Source organism: Mustela putorius, unplaced genomic scaffold, assembly GCF_011764305.1.
Source record: "Mustela putorius furo isolate JIRA1106 unplaced genomic scaffold, ASM1176430v1.1 tig00003913_pilon_pilon_pilon, whole genome shotgun sequence".
Lineage (NCBI taxonomy): Eukaryota > Metazoa > Chordata > Mammalia > Carnivora > Mustelidae > Mustela > Mustela putorius.
Genome location: NW_025422060.1, coordinates 8,020,788 through 8,046,535, shown reverse-complemented (window position 1 = coordinate 8,046,535; position 25,748 = coordinate 8,020,788). Strand labels below are relative to the sequence as shown.

Genomic DNA, 25,748 nt, shown 5'->3' with positions numbered 1-25,748 from the left:
TCCCCAAGTGTGAGAACGAGTAGCATCTTCCGTTTGGAGTAAAGCAGGCTTCAGGGGCTGGGCTAGAAAATGCAGTGTCTATAGCTGTTGCGTCATGATCCATGGTCTCACTTGCAGGTGTCCAACTTTTTGATCGTTGCATTAGCTAGATGGATGGCACCTTGAGGATGTCTGGTAGACTCGCGCTCTCCCTAACAGTGGAAGGGAGGGCAGGCGGGGGGCGGGGGTAATGAGCAGGGAGAGCTTCAAACAGCTGGGAGTGTTGTGTTGGGAAAAACCCAGCGAAACTTCCAGCAGCTAAAATTAGTTCTCACGAGTCATGGATTTCATCCCAAAGCATGGAGGGGTGTAGACAACCCATTTGGAGGTGATTAACACCAGCGCTAACTGATGATTCTGAAACCCAGGCGGATTTCCAATTTGACTTTTTGCATTGAGACTTTTTTTTTTTCTTGGTTGCGGGGCCCTTGCTTCCTCCCTCCCAGCTTGCTTCCTTCTTCCTCCCTCTCCCACCCGCTGTCTCCCATGTTCTGATCTGTGAGCAGCTGTGATGGTTTGCAGAGGGACGCCCGGCATTTGGGAAATGTCTCGGTACCGCCACACCACGGGCTTTGGCCTTTGGTCACGCTGTGCCCTTGGCCTCTGCTTACTCTCTTACAGAGCACTGCTGAGGATGGCGAGACAGTGAGCCCTCAGGGCACAGCGAGGGAACCCCTTGGCAGGATCTTGCCAGCACATGCTGCACTGCTGGGTGCAGAGTCACCGGCTTCTGGTCTGTCCTTTGCCTGGGTCCTCTGACCACCTCCATGAGAATTTCCTGACTTGCTCCTGGAATTTAGGGTCTCCCCCCTCCCCACCCCCGTAGTCTGCACCTCCTGGTCACACACGCAGCACGGAGTAAGGGGCCCAAGCTCACGACTTGCCATGGCATCCCCTATATGCTTTCTGCTTTTTTGTGTGATCTACGCACCACCTCTCTCCTGACTCTGGGCTGCTGCGCTTGGTACCAGATGGTAAATAAGGTAAAATACCATCAGGGCCTCTTTGCACTATGCTGAGAGGTGGATTAAAAATCCTGATAATTCTAAGATGCTAACTAAGTGTTAGACATCAGAAGGTCAGAGCTGAATCAGATCTTTCAAGATCTATTTGAAAAATTATGTTTCAGATTGAGTGGTCCATCTCACCTCAAACACAGTCAGCACATCGTATCTTCAGATAATTGGTCTTGAAGGATAAACCATCCATCTCCCTGCATGGCAGCCAGCATTTGAAGATAGCCTGTCCAGGGACAGATGACCATCACCTCTGTTGTGCAGTCAGCTCTCGCCTCTCAAGTAGGTGACAGCTGACAAGACTGGATTTTAACTGATCTGTTTACTGTCTGTCGCCTCCAGCAGGCAGTAAGCCCCTCCAAGGCCAGTTGGTGATTCCATCTCTGCAACCCCATCATTTTGCCTGACACGTACTGGGCTCAATAAATGTTTGTTAAGTGAGCAAATGTCAATCCTCTGCCTTCTGTTTTCCAGGCTACATCTCCTGAAACGTTTGGCTGCTGCTAAAATGATGGGTTTTTAAGAGATGATGATGACATGAACATAAGAGAGCAGAGGAAGTGACATGTTTTTCTATCTGGCCTGAAGCCATGCCATTGAGTGTAAAGGTGACATAGGTGAGACATTCCCTTCCTGCTTCTCCCTCCAGTGTCCTCTCTACCCCAGGGCCTTTGTGCAACAAAGACACTGGTGGATTCCAACTGGCAGGAAGTTGCCCCTACCACCTAAAGTGCAGAATTGCTTTACCTTGATTGCCCTGCTTGTAAAATTCCCTCAGAGCTGTGCACACCTGTTCACCCACTTTCTGAAACCAGACAGTATTTGTTTGACTATGTCCTGAGGGGTCAGAGGTGTACCAACTGTCAGTGGACAGCCAATAAATTCTTTCTCCAGAAGCAGCAGGGACAGCATGGTCAAGCGGTACCTGTGTCTGAGATTAAAGCTAACCAGAAGGCATTTAGCCACACATGGGATCCACTCAGCGGAGACTACAGAGGGGAGAGGCGGCACCCTTCTGGAAGTCCTCGGAAAGTGCCACACTGAAACGCAGCCGGTGGAACAAAATCAGTGAGCCTGAGAGTGACAACCACCAAAGCCCACGGCAATACAGGTGATGGAGGGATGAAAGAGCGGGCAGGATGGAGGCTGCCATGTAGGGCAGGAGGCGGGAGAGGGAGGCGTGTGCACGGACCAGCCGCCAGAGACAGCCGTGCCGCAGCGGGACCGAGACTCTCCAGTAGAGAAAGCCCTGGAGACGACTGTAGGCTTTGTGAAAACACATCAGACCATCCAGCTCCAGGGTTCTGATTCCTTGTTCGTAAAGGAAACTTCTGCTTTAATTTGCTTTCTGGTGGAGCATTTCCTCTTGGAGGGAGAACATGCTAGTTTGATGACATACGTATCCAATTACCCCGTGAGGCACACATCTCATGATTTAGTAAACAGACACTACAGGATTTTTGTTGTTGTTTTTGTGTTTTTAAATCTCTTTTGGGTCTGGCTAGTGTGACTCAGTTCACTGGGATCGTCTGAGCAAGACGAATCAACAGAGTAATTTAGTTTCTGAACTTCTGAAGCCCAAGTCCAGACCATGAACCCAAGGTAGCCTACATAAGGCAATGTGTCCATCCCACAAAACTTAGGAGCATAACAAGATGATCGCTGCTCGCTGGCAATGCTGGTCAATTATTCCTATTAGTGTTAACAGTATTCCTCCTGAAGGGAGTAACCACTGTCATAAATATGCCAGGCTTGGTTCTTTCCCAGGGGCTGGTTATACTACATTCGCTCCTATTGGAGCTCAGGTTCCTGCTCTCTCCCTGGGACATGTGTATCCATAAAGAAGCAGCTGTCAGTGGTTTAAAATCATGATGACCACCTTGGCAAGGAGCATCCTTTGTCTCAGAAAATGGGCCTATCATGCAGCTAACGCATTCTTAGCAGCACTCTCACAAAGCCTGTTGGGCAGTGTATATTGGCCAATTGATATTTACGAGACCTAGTTCTAAAGACCGAACAATGCTGGAGGCCAGTCTAAAGGGATACTGTAAGTACTTGGCTTGGAGGATCTGGTAGGCAGGGAGGTCAGAGGTAACAGCATGACTAGGGGCCCTCCCCAGGCAGGTGAGACCTGCCCTCCCCATCCAGCCTGCCCTAAGGCTCTGATGTCTCAACTTCTTAAGACCTCAGCCCAGTTCTGATGCTGGCAAACATCTCCTGTGTTTCTCCATAGCATTCTGTATCCCTGAGCATAATTTAGGCAAACCTTTATTAACTCATCTCCTTGAAGTTTCTAGAAGAAAGGCAGTGTGTGTATGATCACAAAATTTAGTCTGGTCAGTGAAATGCTAATTCTGTGTCCTTGGAACTCGTTCTTTCTTGGCTGATCCACAGCCCCAGCCTGGACACCAGCATGCTCATCGGGAGTGCCAAAAATTTCTGTCCTCCAGCCTTCTCAGTAGCTTAAGTGATGCCGGCAAAGATGGTTGTTTGTAAGCCCTGAACCCCAAAGACAGATTCCCTGACAGGATAAGGACCCATTTGATGTATTTTTAGAAATGAGTATCGCTGATAGGGGAAAAAAACATTTCTTCTTCCAAATGATGGATGACATAGATAAGAGCGCAGAGATAAAAAGAGAAACAATCCGTCAAGTATGTGCACTGACGAAATGCAGATGGTGCCTGGTGCACAGAGAGGAGATCCTTTGGTACATGGCCTGTCACAGGTGCTTTTGCTGTGATTGGGTATCTCTGTGTGACAGGTTGATCTAATGAAAATACTGCTGCCCCCCCAAAAACTGCAGAGGCTAACCTCTTCTCCATTCCAAGTGATGCGAAGAACGGGAGTTAAGTGCAGAGCCCTGCGACAGCGCTTGCTTCCCGTGTGTGCTGTCTGTGGGTCAGCATGGTGTCTCTAGCACCTAGCACAGTGCCTGGGACACAGAAGGCACTCAAGGAGTGCTAGGTGCTGATACCGATGATGACAAATTTGAAGCTAGTGGTTCTCCAAACATAGCCAGATTATGTAGAGGGATTCTATCTAGGGGCACCTGGGTGGCTCAGTGGAAAAGCATCTGCCTTCAGCTCAGGTCAGGATCCTGGAGTCCTGGGATCGAGTCCCACATTGGGCTCCCTGCTCCCTGTTCTGCTTCTCCTTCGCCTCCCTGCTCGTGCTCTCTCTTGCTATCTCTGTCTCTCTCTCTCTGAAATAAATAAATAAAATCTTTAAAAAATTTTTATTTAGAATTTGGCCTATCACTCATAAGGATCTGAACGTCTTGGAAGGTATATAACTAAGACGTCCAAAGTCCATTCATTCTCTGCTTGAGACTCAGGGTTCTGGAACGCATCCAGTGAAATAGAAGCCCTGCCCGCCATTTTGGAGTCTGACCCAGTTGTTAAACCAGCCTGAGACTAATCTCTAGGACAAAGGTAGTGGTGACCAGGGAACCCACCACATTAACATTCATGAAGTTTTTACTTAAAATAGAAATAAAGACATATAGTATTGCTTTACTTAATACTGTATTTTAACCCTGCCAATTATTGTCTTCTATATTGTTGGGATAAGGATTTGAATGTACTATGGTCAAACTATACCCACATACATTACGCCTGGATCTCTCTCCCAGACTTCTGACTTCCGCATGTGCATACACTATTCCATGGATATCTCAAAGCGGTCTCAAGTTCAATACGCCCAAAACAAAATTTTTAATCTTACTGATCCCCCTAAACTGGTGCCCCCGCCACCCCATAATTCTTTTTTTCTTAGCCATTTACATGATCGCTTAAGCCAAAGGCTTGGCCTTACACTTGAAACCTCCGTCTCCTTTATCTCCTGCATCCAAAATACATCCACCACCTGAACTCCATCACAGCCTTCCTGGTGGAAACAACTCTGACTGCTCATCTGACAGCGCCTCCCAGTGGTCTCCACCCTCCACTGCAGCCCCGTCCAACCCCTGTTCCCAGAGTAGCCCAAGTAATCCTTGAGTGAAAATCAGGTCAGTTCACAGCTCTGGCCCAGAGCCTTCTTTGGCTTCCCACTAACCTCTGTTAACCCTAAACTTTCTGCCAAGTCTCTCCTTCCCCAGGCTCTTGCTTACCCCTTGGAATATAACTTTGCTGATATCCTGCCTTGACATCATACTGTCCCCAGGCTCGCCTTTCTGACAGTGCCCTACCTATGGGCCATGACAGAAACGTTCTTTACCGACTGCAGATCTGTTTCCTGCTTTCTTCGTCCCCAGCACGACTGTGATTTGCCCCTCTCCACATGGTCACCTGCTTCACTCAGCTGGCTGTGACTGTGCCATTTTTTCTTCCACGACCGCTTTAGAGATGAGCATGGGAGACATTTCTGGCCAAGGAGACATGAGGGAATGCTGGCTGAGGGACTTCTGGGAAAGACAGTCTGGCTCTTATGGGCACACAGCGGGTAAACACTACCTCTTCTTCCACAAGTTGATGCTGTGTCTGTCCATGAGGACTGCAGCTGTGGCGGCCATCGTGCTTGATTGGGGAGGACACAAGGGAAAACCAATGCGCTAAGGATGGCAGAGAGCGAGGGTGGCTAAGACCTGAGGTTCTGACGTCATTGTTATTATGTGAGGTAGGACTTCTCCTAAATGCAGATGCCAGCCCAGACTGGTTTTTCTGTTACTTGCAGCTGAAAGCATCTTCCGCTCGGGCCGTTCAGTCTGCCGGGAACACTGCCTCCTCACACCTTATCTGCCTGATCTACTCATCATTTAGGTTTGCTTTTATTGGGTCCTCTGCTCAGAGAAGACTTCCCCAGCCACCCGCTAGAAACAGGGAAGCTCTGTCACACTGTGTCAGGGCCCCTTGTGCTCTTCCTTTAAAGCTATATAATCAAACCTATAAATAGAGAGAACAAACTGATGGTTGCCAAAGGGAAGGAGGTTGGGGGCATTTAAAAATTAAAATTAAAATTAATTAAAATTAAATTATTTAAATTAAATTTAAATTTAAATTATTAAAATTAAAATTCCACATTCACTTATGAGGTTTCTTCGAAACCTGTCTCTTTCACGAGACTGTGAGCCAGATTCACAAACACAGGGGCTGCGTATATGCTGTTGAGTGTTCCTTCCCAGTCCCTAGCAAAGTGACAGGTGCACGGCACATATTCAGTAAATATTTGCAGAAAGAAATAAACAAACGCAAGCTGGATAAAACATGGAAAGAAACATCCTCTCTCCTCTCAGTGGGGTGACCCCATCTGCACATGAGGGCACATGTTAGCACAAAGAGCCGGACTGGAAGTCGGAGTGGGACTGGGGTTCAAATGTCGATTCTGATACCAAGTTACATTATTTGGTCTCCCTGAAGTTTTATCTTCTCTCACCGAGTTTAATAAAAACTGCCTCTATCTTGTAGGGTTGTAAGGGAGGGTGAAGGGAGATAAAACTTGGGACCACATTTATATTTCTGCACTGTTATACAGATGTTTGATGTTAGAATTATTAAAAAAGCGATGATCTGTCCATCTTGAAATGTCCATATTTTAAGGGGATTCCCCTGTAATAATTCCACTGTGCACAGTACAACCAAATCATTTACTTTGAACTGAAGAGTGTCCCTCTCAAATCCATAGGCTGAAGCCCTAACCCCCAGTGTGATGGTTTTTGGAAATGGGCCTTTGAGAGTTAATTAGGTTCAGCTGAGGTCATGAGGATGGGGTCTCCATAATGCGATCAGTGCCTTTGTAAGAAGAGACACCAGAGAACTTGCATGTTCTGTTTCTGCCTTGTGAGGGCACAACAAGAAGATGGCAGTCAGCAAGGTAGAACAGAATCAGTAGGCACCTAGATCTTGGACTTCCCAGCCTTCCAAAGTATAAGAAACAAACCTGCTGATGAAGTCATCTGGTCTACCGTGTTTTGCTCTAGCACCCAGAGCTGTCTAAGACACGAGTGCTTATCCCAGTAAAGCCATCTGTACCTCCTCATAGCTGTGTAGACACCCTACCACCACGCCAAGACTTCAGGGAGACAATCTCAAATACAGTTATAGATACCAAGGGAATCTATCGACTTTAGTCTAGACCAGAGTAGTGGTTCAAATTTCAGAACAGATGTGAAGAAACAAGCAAGCAGAAGCCCAGATGAAGGGGTGCTTTTTACCAAGCTCCAGATTTCTCTAGAGGACACCAGCCTTAGTCCTCTGGGGAAGGGCCCGTCATTCATTTCTTTCAATCTTCCATGTCAAGTTTAGCAAGATAGGACCTCTGACAAGAATTTCAGTAGGGGGTTTAAGGAGCCAGAGTAAAGAACACATGGCCTATGTCTGCTTTCTGCTTACCCAGGAAGCTCCCTAATGCTGCATATCCCTAATGAGATATGCAGAAGTGTGGTGTGTGTGTGTGTGTGTGGTGTGTATGAATTTATTAAGGGAGAGGGTCCACAGCTTTCACCAGACTCTCAAACAGTCTGTAACTTCCCCATCCCCCCAAAAAATGATGAAATTACCATAGAAGACAGTCAATGTGCTTTGAAAGTGAGAGCACTATATAAGTGCAATATGGCCGTTTTACAGCTCAGATGCACCTGGCCTTTACCTGTTTTCATAAGTGGGAGCCACAGAGGCCAAGGGCATTATAATAGATAATTCCTGTGATAATGGCAGGAATCTACAGGAGCTGTCAACTAAATCCACACTAAACTACAAAAGCTGCCCAGTTGAATGTACACTGTAGAAAGACTGCTTGCCTTCCAGATAATGAGACAAAGCCAACACAGGGGGGATGTTTCCAGCAATCCCTGAGGATGCCACATATTGCCAGAACTTTCTCTGATCACAATCCCCCATGGTCTTTCATTGTGTGTAGTGGGCTCTATGTGCTAGAAAGTCTTCCCTTCCTCAGGATGAAATTCATTTGCTATCCATTACAGACGCCAGTTGGCACAAACCCACCCTAGGAATATGTTCCGTAGTAAGTGTTTGAGAGTACCACTGAAAAAAGAAATTGTAATAAAAAACTAACTTTACAGAGGACTTAAGAAAAATAAAAAACAATAATAAAACCCAAAATTGATCACCTTGAAATAACCACAACAACCCTATGCTTATGATGGCCTTTTCTTGGTTGTAGAGATGAGGTGCTTGAGAAGAAATGGGGACTCCACTGGCTCAATTTTGGTTTTTATCACACTGTTTCTCATTTTGATCTCTTTGGGAGATTTCTTAGTAATTTCATAGTGCTTTGTAGCCCCAGGAAATCCAAGGTAGCACATGAAAAGATGCTCAACATCTTTAGCCAAAAGAGAAATGTATTGGAGAATAATTTATAATAGCCAAGGTAGAGAAGCAGCCCAAGTGTCCACTGATACACATACACACAGAGGAATATTACTCAGCCCTAAAAAATTGTCATTTGCAACAATATGGATTAACCTATGGAGTATGATGCTAAGTGAATTAAGTCAGACCGAGGAAGACAAATATCATATGATTTCATTCATGTGTGGGATCTAAAAAATGAAACAAATAAATACATAAGCAAATAAAAAGCAGAATCAAACCTATAAATAGAGAGAACAACTGATGGTTGCCAGAGAGAAGGAGGTTGGGGGATGGGCCACATGGGTGCAGGGGAGTGGGAGGTCCGGGCCTCTAGTGATTGAATGAATATGTCGTGGGGATGAAAGGGGCAGCCCAGGGAACATGGCCGATGGTACTGTGACAGCGGGCAGCTGCACTTGTGGAGAGCACAACATAACCAACAGAGTTGTCAAATCAACTATGTTTTACACCTGAAACTAGTGTTAACCCCATGTGTCAACTCTACTCAAACAAATACATTACAAGTAAATTTTAAAAAACGAGGACTGCAAATCAAACCCACAACGATAGCACTTCTTACCGATCAGGATGGCCATTGTAAAACATGGGAACTCAGTGTCAGGAAATGTGTAGAGAAACAGGAACCATTGTGCGTTGCTGTTGGGAATGTAAAGTGAGGGTGCTGCCTTACAAAGGAGTGTGAAGACTCCTCAAAAAGTTAAATGGAAGCACCGTCCGATCCAGCAACCCCACTTCCAGTATAGACCCAAAGGCAGACGTCTGTACACCTGTGCTCATAATAGCACTACGCACAATAGCCATGAGGTGGAAACCACCCCATGTTCACTGAAGGCTGAATGGAAAAACAATGTATTATAGGCATATAATGGACAAATACTCAGCCTAAAAAGAAGGAAATTCTGACACCTGCTGCAACACTGATGAATCTTGAAGACATTATGATAAATGAAAAAGCCAGTTGCGAAAGGACAAAGGCTATATGATCCCACTGGCATGAGGGACCTAGAATAGTCGAGTTCATGGAGACAGAAAATAGGAAGGGGGCTGCCCAGGACTTCAGGAAGTTAGTGTTTAACAGGGACAGAGATTCCCTTTGGGAAGATGAGAAAGTTCCAGAGATGGCCAGTGGTGATGGTTGCACAACACTGGGAAGGTACCTGATGCCACTGAACTTGTACATTAAAAAATGCTTAAAAGGGTAAATTTTGTTATGTATATTTTGACACAATAAAAAAGAAAAAAGAAAAAAAGAAAGAAAGAAAAAAGGAGCCAAGGTGGCCAGCGGTACTTACAAAATATAGGCAATCACTCCGATGGACCAGCAGTCAACAGCCTTGCTGTATGGTTTCTGGGCCAGGACCTCGGGAGCTGTGGAGTGACAAAGGAGAGACACAAGCATGACAAGTTAAATGCCCAAGACATAAAACATTTTTTAGATTTTTCTTCTCTTTTTCTGTCCGCCTCTCAAGCTGAACTTTCCATCATGCTAAAAACTGAGTAGAGATATAGAACTTAATTTACGTATTGGCTTTTCTAACTAGAAAAAAATACAAGAACACTGTGTGTGCGTGTATGCGCGCGCGCACGCGCGCGCGCGTGTGTGTGTGTATAACAAGATTAACAAAAAAGTTCAACCAATCAATCAATCAATCAGTTAGAGTAGGTGACACTTTCATATTGGGACTGGGCTAGGTACCGCAGCTCAGGCAAGACTGAGTCAGAGAAAGATACCCTCCACTCACAGCCTAGGGTGTGACTTCCCCTAAAATTAATTTGGGGAAGCATTTCTGGCCCCAGGGCAGAGTGGAGTGGCAAGGCAGAATGGAGTGGAAGGCAGGGCCTTCCTGGGTGCCGTGGGGCGTGAAGGTGAGGCCCCCTCTTAATACTTTCATGGATGCCACAATCCAGGGGAGGGGAGACCTGAAATCTGGTCCTAGGAAACCTGCCTTAGACCTGCTTTCAGCTCACTCTGGAAGGTTTTGGGCAGGTGACCTCCTCAGTACTAACATTTCATTTTCTCACCCAAGAAATAGCAAAAAGGCTCCTAACTCCCAATTCCTCAGTTCTAACCCAAGAGCCCTCCATCCTGGGGGTCTCAGCTTGTTTTGTCCTAGAGCCTTGCTTTCTGTTCCTGGCCTTGCAGCTTGAGCCTCTGCTGGATACCCACACCCAGTGTCTCCCAACCGGCAGTGGCTGTCACACATCTTTGTGCAAAGAGTAAATAAATACAAGAAAAAACAGTGCAACTTCACAAACAAAATCTCCTTTTTACCCAAATACACTTGACAGACGTGTCTTTAGCATAGACCTTCCAGAAAACCTAAGCGAGTAGACAAAGTAAGACAAGCTGTCTGCTGGATTGTGTGTTCTATGGCTTTGGGATGAATTAACTCATTTACACTAATTGGCCTTGGTGGGGGCAAGGGCTTAATTATTATTATCATGACTCCCAAGTCACAGGACCCAGAGGGACTGATGGGTCAAGGAACCTGCCCAAAATGATCCAGCGAGAAAGTAGTCTCTACACTGACTTCCTCCCCAACTGGACTAACAGGGAATGATGTCCCTGCCATGATCTGGGTCATTCATAAGTATTTTCTACTATAACCCTTTCAACAACCCTCGCAATGATCATTCTCTGCCCCTGATCTAAGGGAAATGAGCCTCAGAGAAGTTCTTTTTCTGATGCTACCCAGTAGAAATGGACCAGCTGGGATCTGAACCTGGTCAATTTCATCCTCATCCCAGTTCCATCCATGGGAATATATTTACTGTTAAGTTGAGTGCTACCTGTAAGAAAAGTCCTGTGGCAGAAAAACTAACAGGGAAATCCTCTCTTATCTTTGTTACAATGAATTTTCCTAAGCAGGACTATGGATTTATACAAACTTCTGCTGATTATTTCTGGTTATGATGGTAAGAAATACAATCCACAGATAAACCCCAAATCTACTTCTAGATTTCAGCTCCCATTCCTCCACATTTGAACTGGACTTTTTGTCTTTTTTATCAAGAGCAAAATAAATATGTCTGTATGTCCTATCTTTGCTCCATTCACCCTCCATGCAGTAGTAAAAGGGGAAGCAGAACCAAAAAGCCAGGAAACTCACAAACTGAAGTAGCCCTTGGATAATGGGGGGCTGGACCCATCAATACCTCCTTTTCCCTATAACTGCTACAAACATATTTCTCAGACACTTCTACTATGGCAATTGACAAAAGGGAGACGTTTGTCACATTAATGTCCTGCTGATTTAGGACATATGCTCTCTCTGAGCTGATGTTCTGGTCCGAGCGACCACAAGGGCACAGATGGTGGGAGGTGACTGCATCAGCAAGGAGCTAATTTCTAGCCCCCAGAGCCATCCGTGTGGCCTGATAGAAAATTCAAAGGAGGCACAGAAGGCTCACTGGCGATGTCTGACCCAGTGACACTTCCCAGCAGGACAGACAGCAGATATTCTGAGCACAGAGCCAGGCTGGTGGGTAGGAGCCCTGGCTTCCACGTCATGGGATCTGCTGAACCCCTTACAGAGAGGGCAAACCAGCCAGTCTCAGCCATCCCAGGGTACCAGTTGTCAAACAGTGGTGCAGGGGCAGCAAGAGTTCAGTGCGGGATATGGGGCAAAGCTCATGTCACACACCAGGTGTGACACGGCGACAGCCGTGGGGAAGGAGCCCTGAGAAGGAAGAGGTTGGCACCTCCAATAGTTAATGCCACAGTTTATAAGCAAAGATTGAGCTGATCCCCTGAGCCATGATGTGTAGAGGGGTAAGAGTCCCAGTCCCTGAAAAGCAGCTTTCACTCTGAGGAAGAGCTGACCCTGTGTTCTTCAGAGCTTCCCAGACTCAGGTCCTCAGCACTCTGGGGGTGAGAGGGAGAGCCCCTTAAAAGAACATCTTCTTCCTCTTCTCCTCCCCCTCGTTCCCTGTGTTTTAGATAGAGGGAAATTCTGGCCACCATCCATTATCCTGAAGACGAAAGAATAAAGAACACAGCGTCCCTCCAGAAGTCTGTATACCCAGGGGCAAGTGCACACTCAGCATCTCGCCTTGGTGAGGGGCTGGTAGGGTGACCCGCATTCTGGCGAATAGTGCAAGGCCCTCTGTGCCCTTGAAAAGGAACTGACTGATTTGTATGCGACACAGAACAGGAAGATTGCTTGAGATGTTTAGATTCTTTTTTTTTTTTAAAGATTTTATTTATTTATTTGACAGAGAGAGATCACAAGTTGGCAGAGAGGCAGGCAGAGAGAGAGAGAGAGAGAGGAGGAAGCAGGCTCCCTGCTGAGCAGAGAGCCTGATGCGAGACTCGATCCCAGGACCCTGAGATCATGACCTGAGCCAAAGGCAGCGGCTTAACCCACTGAGCCACCCAGGCACCCCGAGATGTTTAGATTCTTGAAGCCACAGATGGCACATGTAATTTATAAAATATGAGATTCTGGGGCACCTGTGTGGCTCAGCCATTAAGCATCTGCCTTCGGCTCAGGTCATGATCCCAGGGTCCTAGGATTGAGCCCCGCATTGGGCTCCCTGCTCAGCAGGAAGCCTGCTTCTCTGTCTTCCAGTCCCCCTGCTTGTGTTCTTTCTCTCTCTCTCTCTCTCTGTCAAATAAATAAATAAATCTTAAAATAAAATGTGAGATTTTGTGTAAATGGTAAAATTTATAACATCAATTGTACGGCTTTGTGGGGTTTTTTGTCTTTTTAAAAAAGGGATCTGTATCTTTCTCAGATGCTTCTAGTCTCGCAACTGACAGAAGACAGCCATGGACAGAAAGATGCCAGGATTAGTAGCACGGGTGTTGGCGGGGAGATTTCTAAATGATTAAGAAGCAAACATCAAGGTAACAATACAGGGAGTGGAAGTCTCCGTACATGTGCCAAACATTTCTTGTTCTTTCTGGTGTTGTGTCCTATCTAGGTTCTGTCAACAACAACACAATAAAAACACTTTTTAACCAGTGGCAGGTGAACCACTGGCCTTCTGGCAAGGGTGAGATCACTGCACTTGAGACAAATGGGGAGAGTGAAGTCTTCCAACATGTAATGTAACAATGAGAAAAGAGAAAGCTGAGAAAGGGTATTCTCACCAACCAAAGACATTTTTTAAAAAATGAATCACAGCAATGTGTAAACCTGGTGATTCACAGACCTGTACTCCTGGGGATAAAAATACATTATATGTTTATAAACAAATAAATAAATAAATAAATAAAATTTTTAAAGAAATGAATCACAGCAACAGACACCAATGGGCTTCATTCCAATTCCACTTTTGATTTGATCCTTGAAACCAAACGGTCACAGCGCACCTGGGTTAAGCTCCTGACTCTGGATTTCAGATCAGGTGATGCTCTCAGGGTCGTGAGATCGAGCCCTGCATTGGGCTCGGTGCTCATGAAGTCTGTTTAAGATTCTCTCCCTCTCCCACTGGGTGGGTGGGTGAGTAAAAACATAAATAAAATCTTAAAAGACAAAAAATAAATATTGTCTTGGACAGTGTTTGAACAAGCCTACCTACATCCTGCTAGCTACTTTTCATCTAGGAGTGATTCTTGGAAAGCAACAATTCTCAGGCAATATTCAAAACCCTCCTGACGATTTTCTATGACCATGCTGAGGTATTTCCCCCCTGCTCTCCTCTGGGTCCTGCAGTTGGTTCCCTTTGTTTCCCAACCTGTTGAATTCTCCTGGTTTGGGGCCCCCCTCCTACCCTCTCCCTCGCCCTTCTGGCATGCAGCCTGTGCTCTGCGAGGGTCCACCTCTGGCTGGGATCTTTTGAGAGACCAGCTGTCACTTTGAGAAGCAGCCACACTCCCTTATACCATACGATCCTTGGCAAGAATTTGGCTGTCATTCTAAAAAGCCACAGCATCCAGTTTACCAACACTCAGACAACAAATGAGCTTCCAGGCAGAGGAGGCCCAGAGATAGTCAAACAGGGGCCTTGCAAAGCAGGAAGAGTTTTCTGAGCCATGCCCCCCACAAATCCACTGCCCGACAATGTCAGATACCAAAGAACTTCTTCATCAAGCCGAAACATTTTTTTCTTCTGATTGTAACCAGTGCAACTCACGTACTTCATATGTAGTGGGAGGGTGACAGTGACTCTCATCACCGCCACACCTCCTCAGAGAGCAAGGCTTTGAACTAAAAGAAATGAATTGTTATGACTGATGCTTGACAAAGAGAGCTGTCTTGAAAAGTCATTGCAGCCGGTTTGTGATGCCATCAGCCCCCAGGCAGAGCAGGAAAGGGCTGAGTCTCCTGGTACAGCCTAGACTGAAGGAAAGGACTCAGGCAAGAGAACCCTGGCGTTTCTCTGGTGCATCTCAAATCCCAGTCCCTGGAGGCTGTCAGGGGCTGTCAGGGGAGCAGACCCCCTTGCCCCAGGAGGTGCCGAAAAGGGCATTTGCAAGATGGCTAGTGGTTAAGTGGGAGCAGCTCTGCCTGGGTGACATGTGTTGGGTTTCCTGGTCCACCCACCAAAATCCTGTAACACGCCAGCCTCCCGGGCCTCCCATCATACCTTCGGCATCTCTTCCCCCCTGCATGAATCACACTGTCAACCGCCAGGCTTCATGCCCCTTGACCACAGGCACATAGCTCAGGTCTGTATTTTTAAGGCTTAGCACACTCTGCGTGGTTAGCAAATGGCTATTCTTGACATGAATTTGGGGGATAAAACAGGCAGAAGCAGCCCCAATTCTCTGCATGGGGCCCATTGTCCTGTGTGTCACTCTCCTTGGGAAACCTTTTTTCAAAGGGATTTCAAAATGACTACTTTTAGATCTAAAGGGCAGAAAAATATATTCTATTAAGTGATCTCTCGGAACTTCCTTCCTGGTCCGAGCTTGAGGTTAACAATTCTGTGTTCTTAGAAAGAGCATCCCCTTGGCTGACTTCATTTACTCCAGCAAATACAAGTTCTGATACCACGTAAAGGAGGCAGCTTTAGCAGAGCACCCGCGAGCTACTGGAGAGATCTTTGGACCAACAGATGTGGTCCTCCTGTCTGAGGCTTTTCTCTTGCTTTTTAGTGAAACAGTTGGTTCAAAATGTAAAATAATCGAATTTACTGCTGTGAGACTCACTACCAACCCACTGTGGAAAATTCCACTGGGTGGGAAACGTCCTAAAACCCAAGCTGTTTTATTTTGGTTGAGAGCAAGGTTTCCGGGTAAAGGGAAGGACTCCAAAGGTTTCAAAAGGGAAGGAAAAAAGTTCAGAAACCTTTCATCTTGTTTTTAAAACAATTAAACTGCCCATTTTCTTTACGGAAAGAGAAGACTAGAAGTGGGAAGAGCAGCCGTCTAATGGCTTGGGGGTGGCACTCAGTCCCCAGGCTCTAAAAAAACAGAAAAGGAATTTTCCCTTTTCCTGTGCTTTCAGGGATGTGCTGAAGAGCACTTTCTGCAGAGAAAGGAGGAGATGGAGAAGATCTCACCCTGTTACCAAGTTCATGTCCAAGGCTGTTTGTCTTCCTGTATGGAAGTTGAGTACCACTGCCTTGGGTACCTCAAATTTGACTGTCTCCAGTGGATGGAGGACAGGGACACATCAGGAAGGGGTGGCCTAGGGTGGGAAGAGTAGCCCTCAATGCCAGAAAAGGAAAGCGCATGTCCCAGAACCATGGGACCAAGGCAGTGTTTCTGGCTTTCTTCAATTGCGTGATAGCTTGGGTTCCATTTCAGGCACTGGCTTTATGGTGTGAAGGAAGCAGCCTTGGGCTCTGCCCCCCGCGGCACCCTTGTTCTCCTGGGTGCTGAGAGTGGACACAAACCACAGAAGTCATGCCAGCCGCGGCTCCCTTCTTAAAGAAGGTGATCAGACTACTTGAGACAAGATCGTGGCCAGATGGGAGGCATGTTGATTTGAAACTCTGAATAAAGCTCTGAGAAATACTGCACTTACTGTAAGTAAAACTTAAAGATATCTAAGAAAGGATATATTACCTCTAATAGTCAAATGGTGGGGAAGAAAGGCTGTGGCTAGAGTGTTGTGAGACTATGCCTTGCTTTGTGCTCTAAGTTAACCGGTTTAGTGCTGAGGAGTAGGAAAGGTACAGAGGCTTATTTTATCATTAAATGGGACTGGAAGATGTGAAATGGTTGCCTGGATGTAGGTGGTTTTAACTCAAAACAACTTCAGTTGTCTGGATGCAAGAAGCTTTAAATAGACACACTTGCTCTTTAGTGAAAGAAATCTGGGATTCCCCACTTACTACACCTGTGGACTTGGGCTAGTCATTAGATCTCTGTAAGCCTCCAGATGGTTCATCTGTAAAATGGGTACATTCACAGAGCCCAACCCTCCAGACTGGAATGAGGCTTCATGAAAACAATTACATAGTAAGTTAGAGCTAGAACTAGCAGTAGTTTACTATGTAAGGGTGAAGGGCTGAGAGAACCACAGGAACAAAACCAGAATGGAGGTTTTATTATTTTTTAGAATTAAGGATGGACAGATCCTTGATAATGTTTGGTACTTTGTCTTGATTCTAGCTTTGCATCATGGAAATGATTCATCAATGGAGATTTCCACCCAATGCAAAATTAGAACCTTTAGAAATCAGAACTGAACTGGGACCACGCGTGATGCAAGGGCATGTTTGAGGACTTGAATCTTTGACTTGGAGGGAGCCTTCGAATGCCCTATACCAACCTCCTATCTAGTTGGTCTCTCTGTCTGTCGAGTTACAGATCTTTTTGTTCATTTATTCTTCAAAATACTTCTCCAGTCCCCTGTCGGTCCAGGCATGGTTCTAGAGACGGCAACCCAGGAACTGCCCATTCATCACTGCTGACAGCACCATAGGCATGAGAATAGTCTGTCATGGCCGCAAGGGGGCGATGCCCAGCTCCAGCAGATTCTCTTCATTGGCCCCAATTAGAATTCTTTCTTAAAAGGAGATTAGAAAAATTTGTTCCGGAAGACTACTTATAAATATGAGCACACCCTAATTTTTTCCCTCATTCTTTGGAGTTTGCAAAGCTTTTGCCATTTCCCTTACTTGCAGAGAAGAGCTGACCAGACACTAAGATTAGCAGCCCTCTGCTTTTCCTTGAATGAGCTCCTGTCTTTGGGTATGGGTTGGAAATGTCTAACGTGCTTGCGATGTCAGCAGGAAGAGGTGAGCAGACAGGCCGCTTGCCATCCTATGACCTAGTCCAAGGTCCATTTGTGTCTCTTGCTAGCTGGCTTCACCTCCCTGAAGCGGCCAAGGAGAAAGACCCTTGACTTGAACTTTGTGTAGGTTACAGAGGGGAAGAAGAGTCCCTAAAACGTGAGCGTCCATCTTGGTCAGAGGTAGCAGAGACCTCTTTTAATATCATGGCTCATGAACATGGATCATGGGGCCTGGGTGGTCAGGGGGACTAGATCCAAGTTCTACTCTACTAGCTGGGTTAGGCAATGTGATTGCACCTTTACAGGGAGGAGCCTAACCAAGAAGTAGGGAGAGGGGAGCTTTTCTAGTAGAGCGCTTTCAAAATGCTACGACTGACTGATCAGTCTTACACAGTGATAGATCATAGGGAGAAAAATGAAGGGGGCTTCTCGGGACAACATTTTTAATATAACAGAGAAAAGACTGTAGTAGGGTCTTTCTCTTTCTTTTAAACATTCCAGGTATATTCATTTGGAAAGTTAAAATGTTCATATCTTATTTCAAGAGGGATTCTGGAAAGACATTTTGGTTCTCCTGTAATGAACTTACCAATTATCATGAATAGGGCAGACTACTGATGAGGAATCTTGGAACTTGCTCAGAAATCTTCAGTGGCTCCTTGTTTCTTAAAGAATTATGTTCCAACTCCTTGAGTTGAAATAGAAAGATATCAAGATGCTGGTCTTGGTGCTACATGTGGCCCAAGATTATGACTCTCCCGTTCTCAGACTATAAGGACTCTGTTAATCATTCTGTCCTCCAAATTTGTTATCTGTAATGCTGGAAATCATGAAATTATAGTGAAGATTTTTAAAAAAATTATGCGATGGTACACAAAGAGAGTCGCACTAGCATCTCTCCATAATCTGGCCATGGATCAGAGGACAGAATTACAGCCTGGGTCCAGGGCTGGCGTATCTTGGAGAATTTGTTAACTTTCTATGCCTCAGTTTCCTGTCTCAAAGGGCACCTGCTGCTTCGTCCTGAAGTTATGTCTTCACGGTAAAGAATCTGAGCCTCAGTGAGGTGTTCCATGGGGCCCTTTACGTTAAGGAATATGGTTAGGGCTTTGTGTCCGGGGCTGGCCATTTGGATCCCTGTCTTCCTGTTTTTGAGGAATTTCCACAAGTAGTGAGAAGAAACAGCTCCCTTGTTGGTGAATGAGTAAACAGGGCCTTAAATCAAATCGTAATCCAGCCCCAAAGAGTCAGTGATAGCACGTATCTGAGAAGTGGTGAGGGGGATTTCTTTAAAACGCTGGGAGAGAAACAGGACATTTCTACCCAGCGGCTGCCTGTCCAGGGATGACAAGTAGAATTCCACAGATGAAGGGAAATAAAATTCAGGCATCCATTTCAGGGAAGAATTTGGCCTCGGGAGGAACTGATGACAACACAGAGCAGGACTGATGACACAGCATCCGAACCCTTTCTGTCGGTGGAACATCCAGCAGCAGGGGGATTAAAAAAGAAAAAAAGGGGCGCCTGGGTGGCTCAGTGGGTTAAGCCGCTGCCTTCGGCTCAGGTCATGATCTCAGGGTCCTGGGATCGAGTCCCACATCGGGCTCTCTGCTCAGCAGGGAGCCTGCTTCCTCCTCTCTCTCTCTGCCTACTTGTGATCTCTCTCTGTCAAATAAATAAATAAAATCTTTAAAAAAAAAAAAAAAGAAAAAAAAACCTGGGTAACGAAGGGTTTTACGTGAGTGCCCTCATAAATGGTGTTGTGTCACCAAGAGTTAGAGTAGCCATCTGGATTTGCCGGCACATCAAAATACAACTGAAATATGGACTCATTCTTCGCCTGTGGTTTGCCTTCCCTCCAAAGTCACGGCAGGTCAGAGTCGTCGTGTGCTCTTGGGACAACTCTGTCCTTCTGCTGATAGAAGTCCCTTTGCCCTTTCTTGTCCTGCTCTTAGAGTTGTAATTGACTAAAAATGCATCACAAAGCGGCAGCTTGCTCAGATTTTCCTAGTAGCCTTTGAATTTTACCACAGGCATGAAAAGTCCCCTCGGAAACACTGTCCCGGTTTATAATTACCATCCCGATCGGAGCTGGGTTACCATTCAAATGCTACCAAAGCCAGAATGTGGCCGGTAGGAGGAAAGGCAAGGCTAAGGAATGGGAAGGGAGTGGAAAATGGTGTGGGGTGGGGGCTGCTGTGTGTTTGAAAATGTGGGAGAGATCTGGAATTCAGTGGGAGGGAGGAAGGGAAATGTTCTGAGTGAGGCAATTCAGAGCAACGTGGCGAGAAATAAGCCTGTGATGTGTTCCTTTAGAGGTTGTCCCAAGATCCAGGGCAATGGGATGGCTACTTTGTTGCTTCTGAAATCTGACAAGTTTGGCTTGAAGATTAAGAGGAAATGTACATAGCCAACAGACACATGAAACAGTGCTCCACATCACTCACCATCAGGGAAATACAAATCAAAACCACAGTGAGATACCACCTCACAGCAGTCAGAATGGCTAAAATTAACGAGTCAGGAAATGACAGGTGTTGGCAAGGATGCAGAGAAAGGGGAACCCTCCCACACTGTTGGTGGGAATGCAAGCTGGTGAAGCCACTCTGGAAAACAGCATGGAGGCTCCTCAAATAGCTGAAAATAGAGTTACCCTATGACCCAGCAATCTCACTATTGGGTATTTACTCTAAAAATACAAAAGTTGTGATCTAAAGGGCCACACGCACCCAATGTTTAAAGCAGCAATGTCTATAATAGCCACACTATGGAAAGAGCCTAGATGTCCATCAACAGATGAATGGATAAAGAAGATGTGGTGTATATATACAATGGAATACTATGCAGCCATCAAAAAACAAAATCTTGCCATTTGTAACAACATGGATGAAACTAGAGGGTATTATGCTGAGCAATAAAAAGTTAATCAGAGAAAGAAAATTATCATATGATCTCTCTGATATGAGCAATTTCAGAGGAAGGGTGGGGAATCGTGGGGAGGAAGGGAGGGAAAAAAGGAAACAAGATGGGATCAGGGAGGGAGACAAACCATAAGAGACTCCTAATCTCAGGGAACAAACTGAGGATTGCTGCAGGGGTGAGAGGGGAGGGAAAGGGTGGCTGGGTGATGGACATTGGGGAGAGTATGTGCTATGGTGAGTCTGTGAATTGTGTAAGCCTGATGATTCACAGACCTGTACCCCTGGGGCAAATAATACATTACATGTTAACAAAAAATAATAATAAGAGGAACTTTACAGGCATTCCTTGTGTTTTAGTTTTTAATCATTAAAAGAAAAAAAAAAGGAGTAAGTTCCCAAAATGCCGCAAGGCTTCTTTCCCTCCTCACCACCACAGCAAAGTGGAAGCAATTTAGAAACTATGCCACCCCATCCCAGTGTGATATAGAGAGGAGCCATCCGGAAATTACAGAAGGGTGAAAAGTGCTATACACACAGTTAGCGGACTGAGTTGGGGGGCTGGGCATGTGGAGTGGGGGCTCCTCCAAGACGTGGCTAGGGGTACTCTGCCCACATGCTGACAAGCAGCTTCTGTCCCTATCAGGCTAATAGAAGGAGCAGCCTCCCCACTCTCTAACAAATGGGGTATGGTTGCAACACCTGGGGTGATGAAACCCTCACTGCTAGTTGCCACTGACTAACTGCTGAGAGAGAAGGAAGGAGAAAATTCTTATCCAGGTCCTCTGTCTACCCATCTGTGCCCTGCATGGCCATTTCCAAGTTCTATAAACCCTGTTTCACCACCAGTGGTCTGAGAGGATGAGAAGAAAGTGATGCTTATAGCTGTATACTGAAGTGTGATATTTAAGGGAGAAAATATAAAATCAAGCTCTGTGGGAGAAATGGCGAAACAGAAGAGTGAGGACGAAGGGATTGGAGCCGAGGGCACAGGGAAAGATGCGAGGAATCACCGTGACAGGCTGCGGACAAGGACAAAAACAGGTGATGGCAACTTATTCTATTTTTTTCTTTATCTGTTCTGAGTGAAGATGGGGGGAAAATGGTGTCAATATCCTCGACACATGGATATTTACACACTTAAATGATAGTGAGTCACATGTCTCTAGAGATAAAGGATGGCAGAACCAGAGAATATCACGGAGGTCAGTTAGTCCATCCAAGAAACTGAGAACCCAAGAGTTTAATGAAGGGTTCAGGCCTCCCATGTGTCTAACCAATGGCAGAAATATGCAGGTTACAGGCATTCAAGTCTCAGGGTTGTGACTGCCACCAACTAGGGGCTAGGTGGCTTGGAGAACAGAGGTTCTCGTCCCAACACCATGCTAGCTGCTACCACGGCTTTCCAAGATCTCACCAGAGCCGCAAGTCCCAAATCAAGCTCTAAGAATATCACGGTCTCATGAATGAAGGGCATTCCTGTAACTCTGTCAGAAAATATGCTGAGAATATCGACCCACCTTTCTTCATTTCCATTCACAAGAGAAGACGATGAAACTTGTTTCAACTATTTTAGCCAGGGGTAGCCCAAAGATTTGGGCTGGTAACATTCCATGTAAATTACGGAAGGAAAGCAGGACTCCTTTCCCGCAGCATTAGTACCAGGAGGGTTGCATGACAATCAGCCACCACATGAAGGACCGTGGTGTGGTTCTGCTGGTGAACACAGTGGTGGACTGGATGTAAGGGTGCCTTCCTCTTGAGTAACGTCCCACAAGGAAACACTGTGGTTGCTGGCGTGCACACCAGACGAAAAGCCTGGGCACAGTGGCAGACCATTACTCTAGTACCGCTCGATGTAAAAGAAAAGTCTTAAGTAGCTCAGAAACATCACAAAGCAATTTAGGTCTCTACCATCCTGCCTTCTTTTCCTTCTAAAGTGAAGTTTGGGATTCCTAAGTCCCCCTGCTAGCAAGAGAGCCCGTTCTTGCCCTCCTCTGGCAAGGCATGCTGTTGCTTAATCTACAGAACATGGTTTGAAGGTCTTCTAAACTGCTTACTTTTCTTTCTGAAATCAGGAGAACGAGACCCACAGAATTGGATAAATCACAGTAGCACAGAAACAGTGACGTCAAGAAATCAAACAGCAGACTTTCCTGCACCAAGAGGCATCCCTGTGTCGTCTTTGGTTTATCAGTTACACAATTAGAATGGGTGCTTCCTGTGATTTGCTGCTTCTATTCAGAGTCAAGAGAGACCATTTGGATATATAGTTAACACAGAAGAACAAGTAACGTAAGTAATTTACTAACTTTCCTAGCTCAGACTTTTCCCTTATTGGTGACACCTGGGGGGAATGTCACACCTGGCTCAATTAAATGGATTCCAAAGCCAGGCCAATACCGTACTGATGGCTCCTATGTTACCCTGAGAAGCCGATTGCCACCAGACAGCCCCATCAGTTCTTCTACATTATCTCCACGTACCTGTATGTGCGAGCCCCCCCTGAGTCAGATGAGTCTATTCATTTCTTCCACACCTGCTAAGCAGCAGTTCTGAACTCTGGGCCTTGTTCTTCTGCTTACCCACATCTGGAACTCTCCCCATCTTGGCCCAGAATTCTACTCTTCATGTTGTAAGCCTCTTCCCCGAGTTTTTCCCTGGTCATTCCAGACCTTGCTGATCCCAATCTCTCCTGTATTTGTAACGTTGCTTCTGAAATATGTCAGTCACAACACGCTGCAAACATGCTACCTTATGTGCGTCTGTATTGCCCACTGGCCCGACTCCATTGGAGGGGCCTTAACAGTTAGTGCAAGCTCTAGGAGCTGATGGCAGTGGGAACCCCATACGCAGTGATGTTGAAATGCCCAGAGTCTCCTGCCATCAGTGACGCGACAGTCTGCAAGCATCCTGGTTCCTTATAAACTACATGTAATATCTGGACAACTGTTAAGGGTAAAGGATGAAGCTCAAGGCACTCAGATCCCTTTGCCTTCTCAGGCACCATGTGCACTGAGATACTTGGGATAAACACCCCTTCTTTTCATCACTTCTTCATTATGAGAGAGAGCTCATTTAAATTGAAGCAATCTTGACATTGCCAAAATTCACTATTTAGCTGAATAGACATTTAGGCAATAGCAGTAAGAACAAACACAACCAAACAATAGCTTTCACAGATTGAAACAGATACTTCTACCTAGAAGCGTGAACCAGAGCTGAAAGCAGACAGTAGCCCTCGGCGTGTGGCTTGGGCTCCTGGACAGCACAGCCCCCAGATTCCGGAGTGCTGACTGGGACTGGGCTCTGCTGTGTTCAAATTGAAACTGACCAGTAGAGGTGGGGCTGTGGCTTCTTTGTTTAGGATCCCAAATTCCAAGGCCTTGCAGAGATAAGTCAGTGGCCCGGGGCAGGTGGGAGTGGTGGTGTCCAGCCCCAGGGTTGACAGCGTGCTCAGTTCCTCTTTACAAAGACTAGCTTCCCTTTCTGCCCACTGGCTTTCAGGCTCCCACTGGCTTAATCAACCAATTGTTCAATTGATCCATAATGTAAGGCGCCCAAAGTGAAGGTCAATACCCAGTCTTCTTCTTACTTGATTTAATAGCAACGATTGACACAAGTACTTTCTCTAACCCAAAGCACTTCCCAAGATACCACAGGGCCCTGGTTCTCTTCCTGCTTCACACGCTGCCCCTGCACAGTCCCAGGGTCTCCAGGACTCAGCCCTGGGACCTTTCTTCTCCTCCATTTTCCCCTGTCCCCACCTTGGCCATTTCATTCAAGTTCACAGCTTCAAAATACATCTGGAGGCTGTCAGCCCCCAAATACATGACATCCTCATGCCACACGGTTTCCATACTTGTAAATTTGCCTACTTGCTAAAATTTGTAGCCCCCAAATCAATACTTGCCATGCCTTTGAGGTCATGTGTGGACATGAGCAGAGAGACTCAGGCTGAGTTTCCAAGGTGCATGTCCCCAGCCAAGGTCGAACAAGGGGACACTCTGCCCTCCTGTTTAGACTCTCATGCTATAAACAAGTATCATTTTTATGGTCCAGTTAGTGTCATGTTTTTCATTTCCACGCATTTTGTAGATTCATGGGTTAAAATAGTCCCCAAGTGCAGTGATGAGTGCCGTTTAGTGTTCCCAGCACAAGAAAGCAGAGACATGCTTATAGAGAAAACATGGGCTAGATAAGCTTCATTTAGGCATAAGTTATGGGGTGTAGACCGTGAGTTCAACGTTCATGAATCAAAACTATATATTAAATAAGGTGTCACTGAGCAGAAATACAGGATAAAACAAGGTCATGCATCAATCAGTAGACGAAAATGTAGGGCTCATGAGGAACCTGACCCTGATCTCCCCTGGAAACAGTGGGTCAGTATTTACTAGTTCAGGGTTGAGTTGATGTCACAGAATGTCACTACTGTGCATAATGAGAATGGACTGTATCTTACTGCAGACCAGATCTCTCTCCAGAACTCCAGACTCATGTTCCAACTTGCCTTCTCAACCTTGCAAACTTTAACAAATCAGAATCTAAGCCCCTGGTAATATTTCTGCAACCTGCTCTTTCCACAGACTTTTACTTGTCAAGTAAGGGAAACTGTATTCTTCCTGGGGCTCAGGCTAAAAAAAACAACAACAAAAAAACCCTTAGAATGATCATTGATTTATGTCTCTCAAGCCCTACTTTTAGTTTTCCAGAAAATCTCCAGAACATTACCTTCAAATTTTACCTAGAATCTGACAACATCTCACCATGTCCACTCTGCCCAACCTAGGCTAGACCCACTTATTTTCTCACATAATTCCAGAGCCTTCTAACTGGTCTCCCTTCTTCCATCCTGGTCCTGCACCCTGGCATCTCTCCTAATCCCACCTGTCACCAAGAAGGATCCTGGTAGAAGTTAGATCATGCTATGCCTTTCCTCAGAACCCTCCCGGGGCTTCCCACCACCCTAAGGAAAAACCATAGTCCTGATAATGACTTCTAAGTCCTTGTCTGCACATGCTCTGCCTGTTCCTTCTCTGACTTTACCTTCTACTGCTCTCCTCTTTGTTCACCCCACCCCTGTTGCTCACCCACATACCCCTGCCTCAGGGCCTTTGCACCTTCCTCCAAATAACAAATGGCCAGCATCTTCACTTCACTTCTGTCAAGTCTTGACCTCACTGTCACCCTCCTTGTGAGGGCCGCCTTGATTACTTTATTTAAAATTGTAATCCCCTACAAATGCGCACACACACACCCTATTCTCTTTCCTGTTTTATTTTTCTCCATAGCACTTATCAATCTAAG

The 25,748-nt window shown here is 45.9% G+C and overlaps 1 protein-coding gene across 6 annotated transcripts in view; it reads right to left on the bottom strand.

The window, feature by feature from the left end:
• CAMK1D (calcium/calmodulin dependent protein kinase ID) overlaps positions 1-25,748 on the bottom strand; it is a 430,562-nt gene that overhangs the window by 27,639 nt on the left and 377,175 nt on the right. For all 6 annotated transcript variants that reach the window (XM_004774892.3, XM_013047016.2, XM_013047015.2 and 3 more), the window contains one exon: positions 9,679-9,754. In XM_004774892.3, coding sequence (XP_004774949.1) covers positions 9,679-9,754 — 76 coding nt within the window. The remainder of the gene's footprint in view (positions 1-9,678; positions 9,755-25,748) is intronic.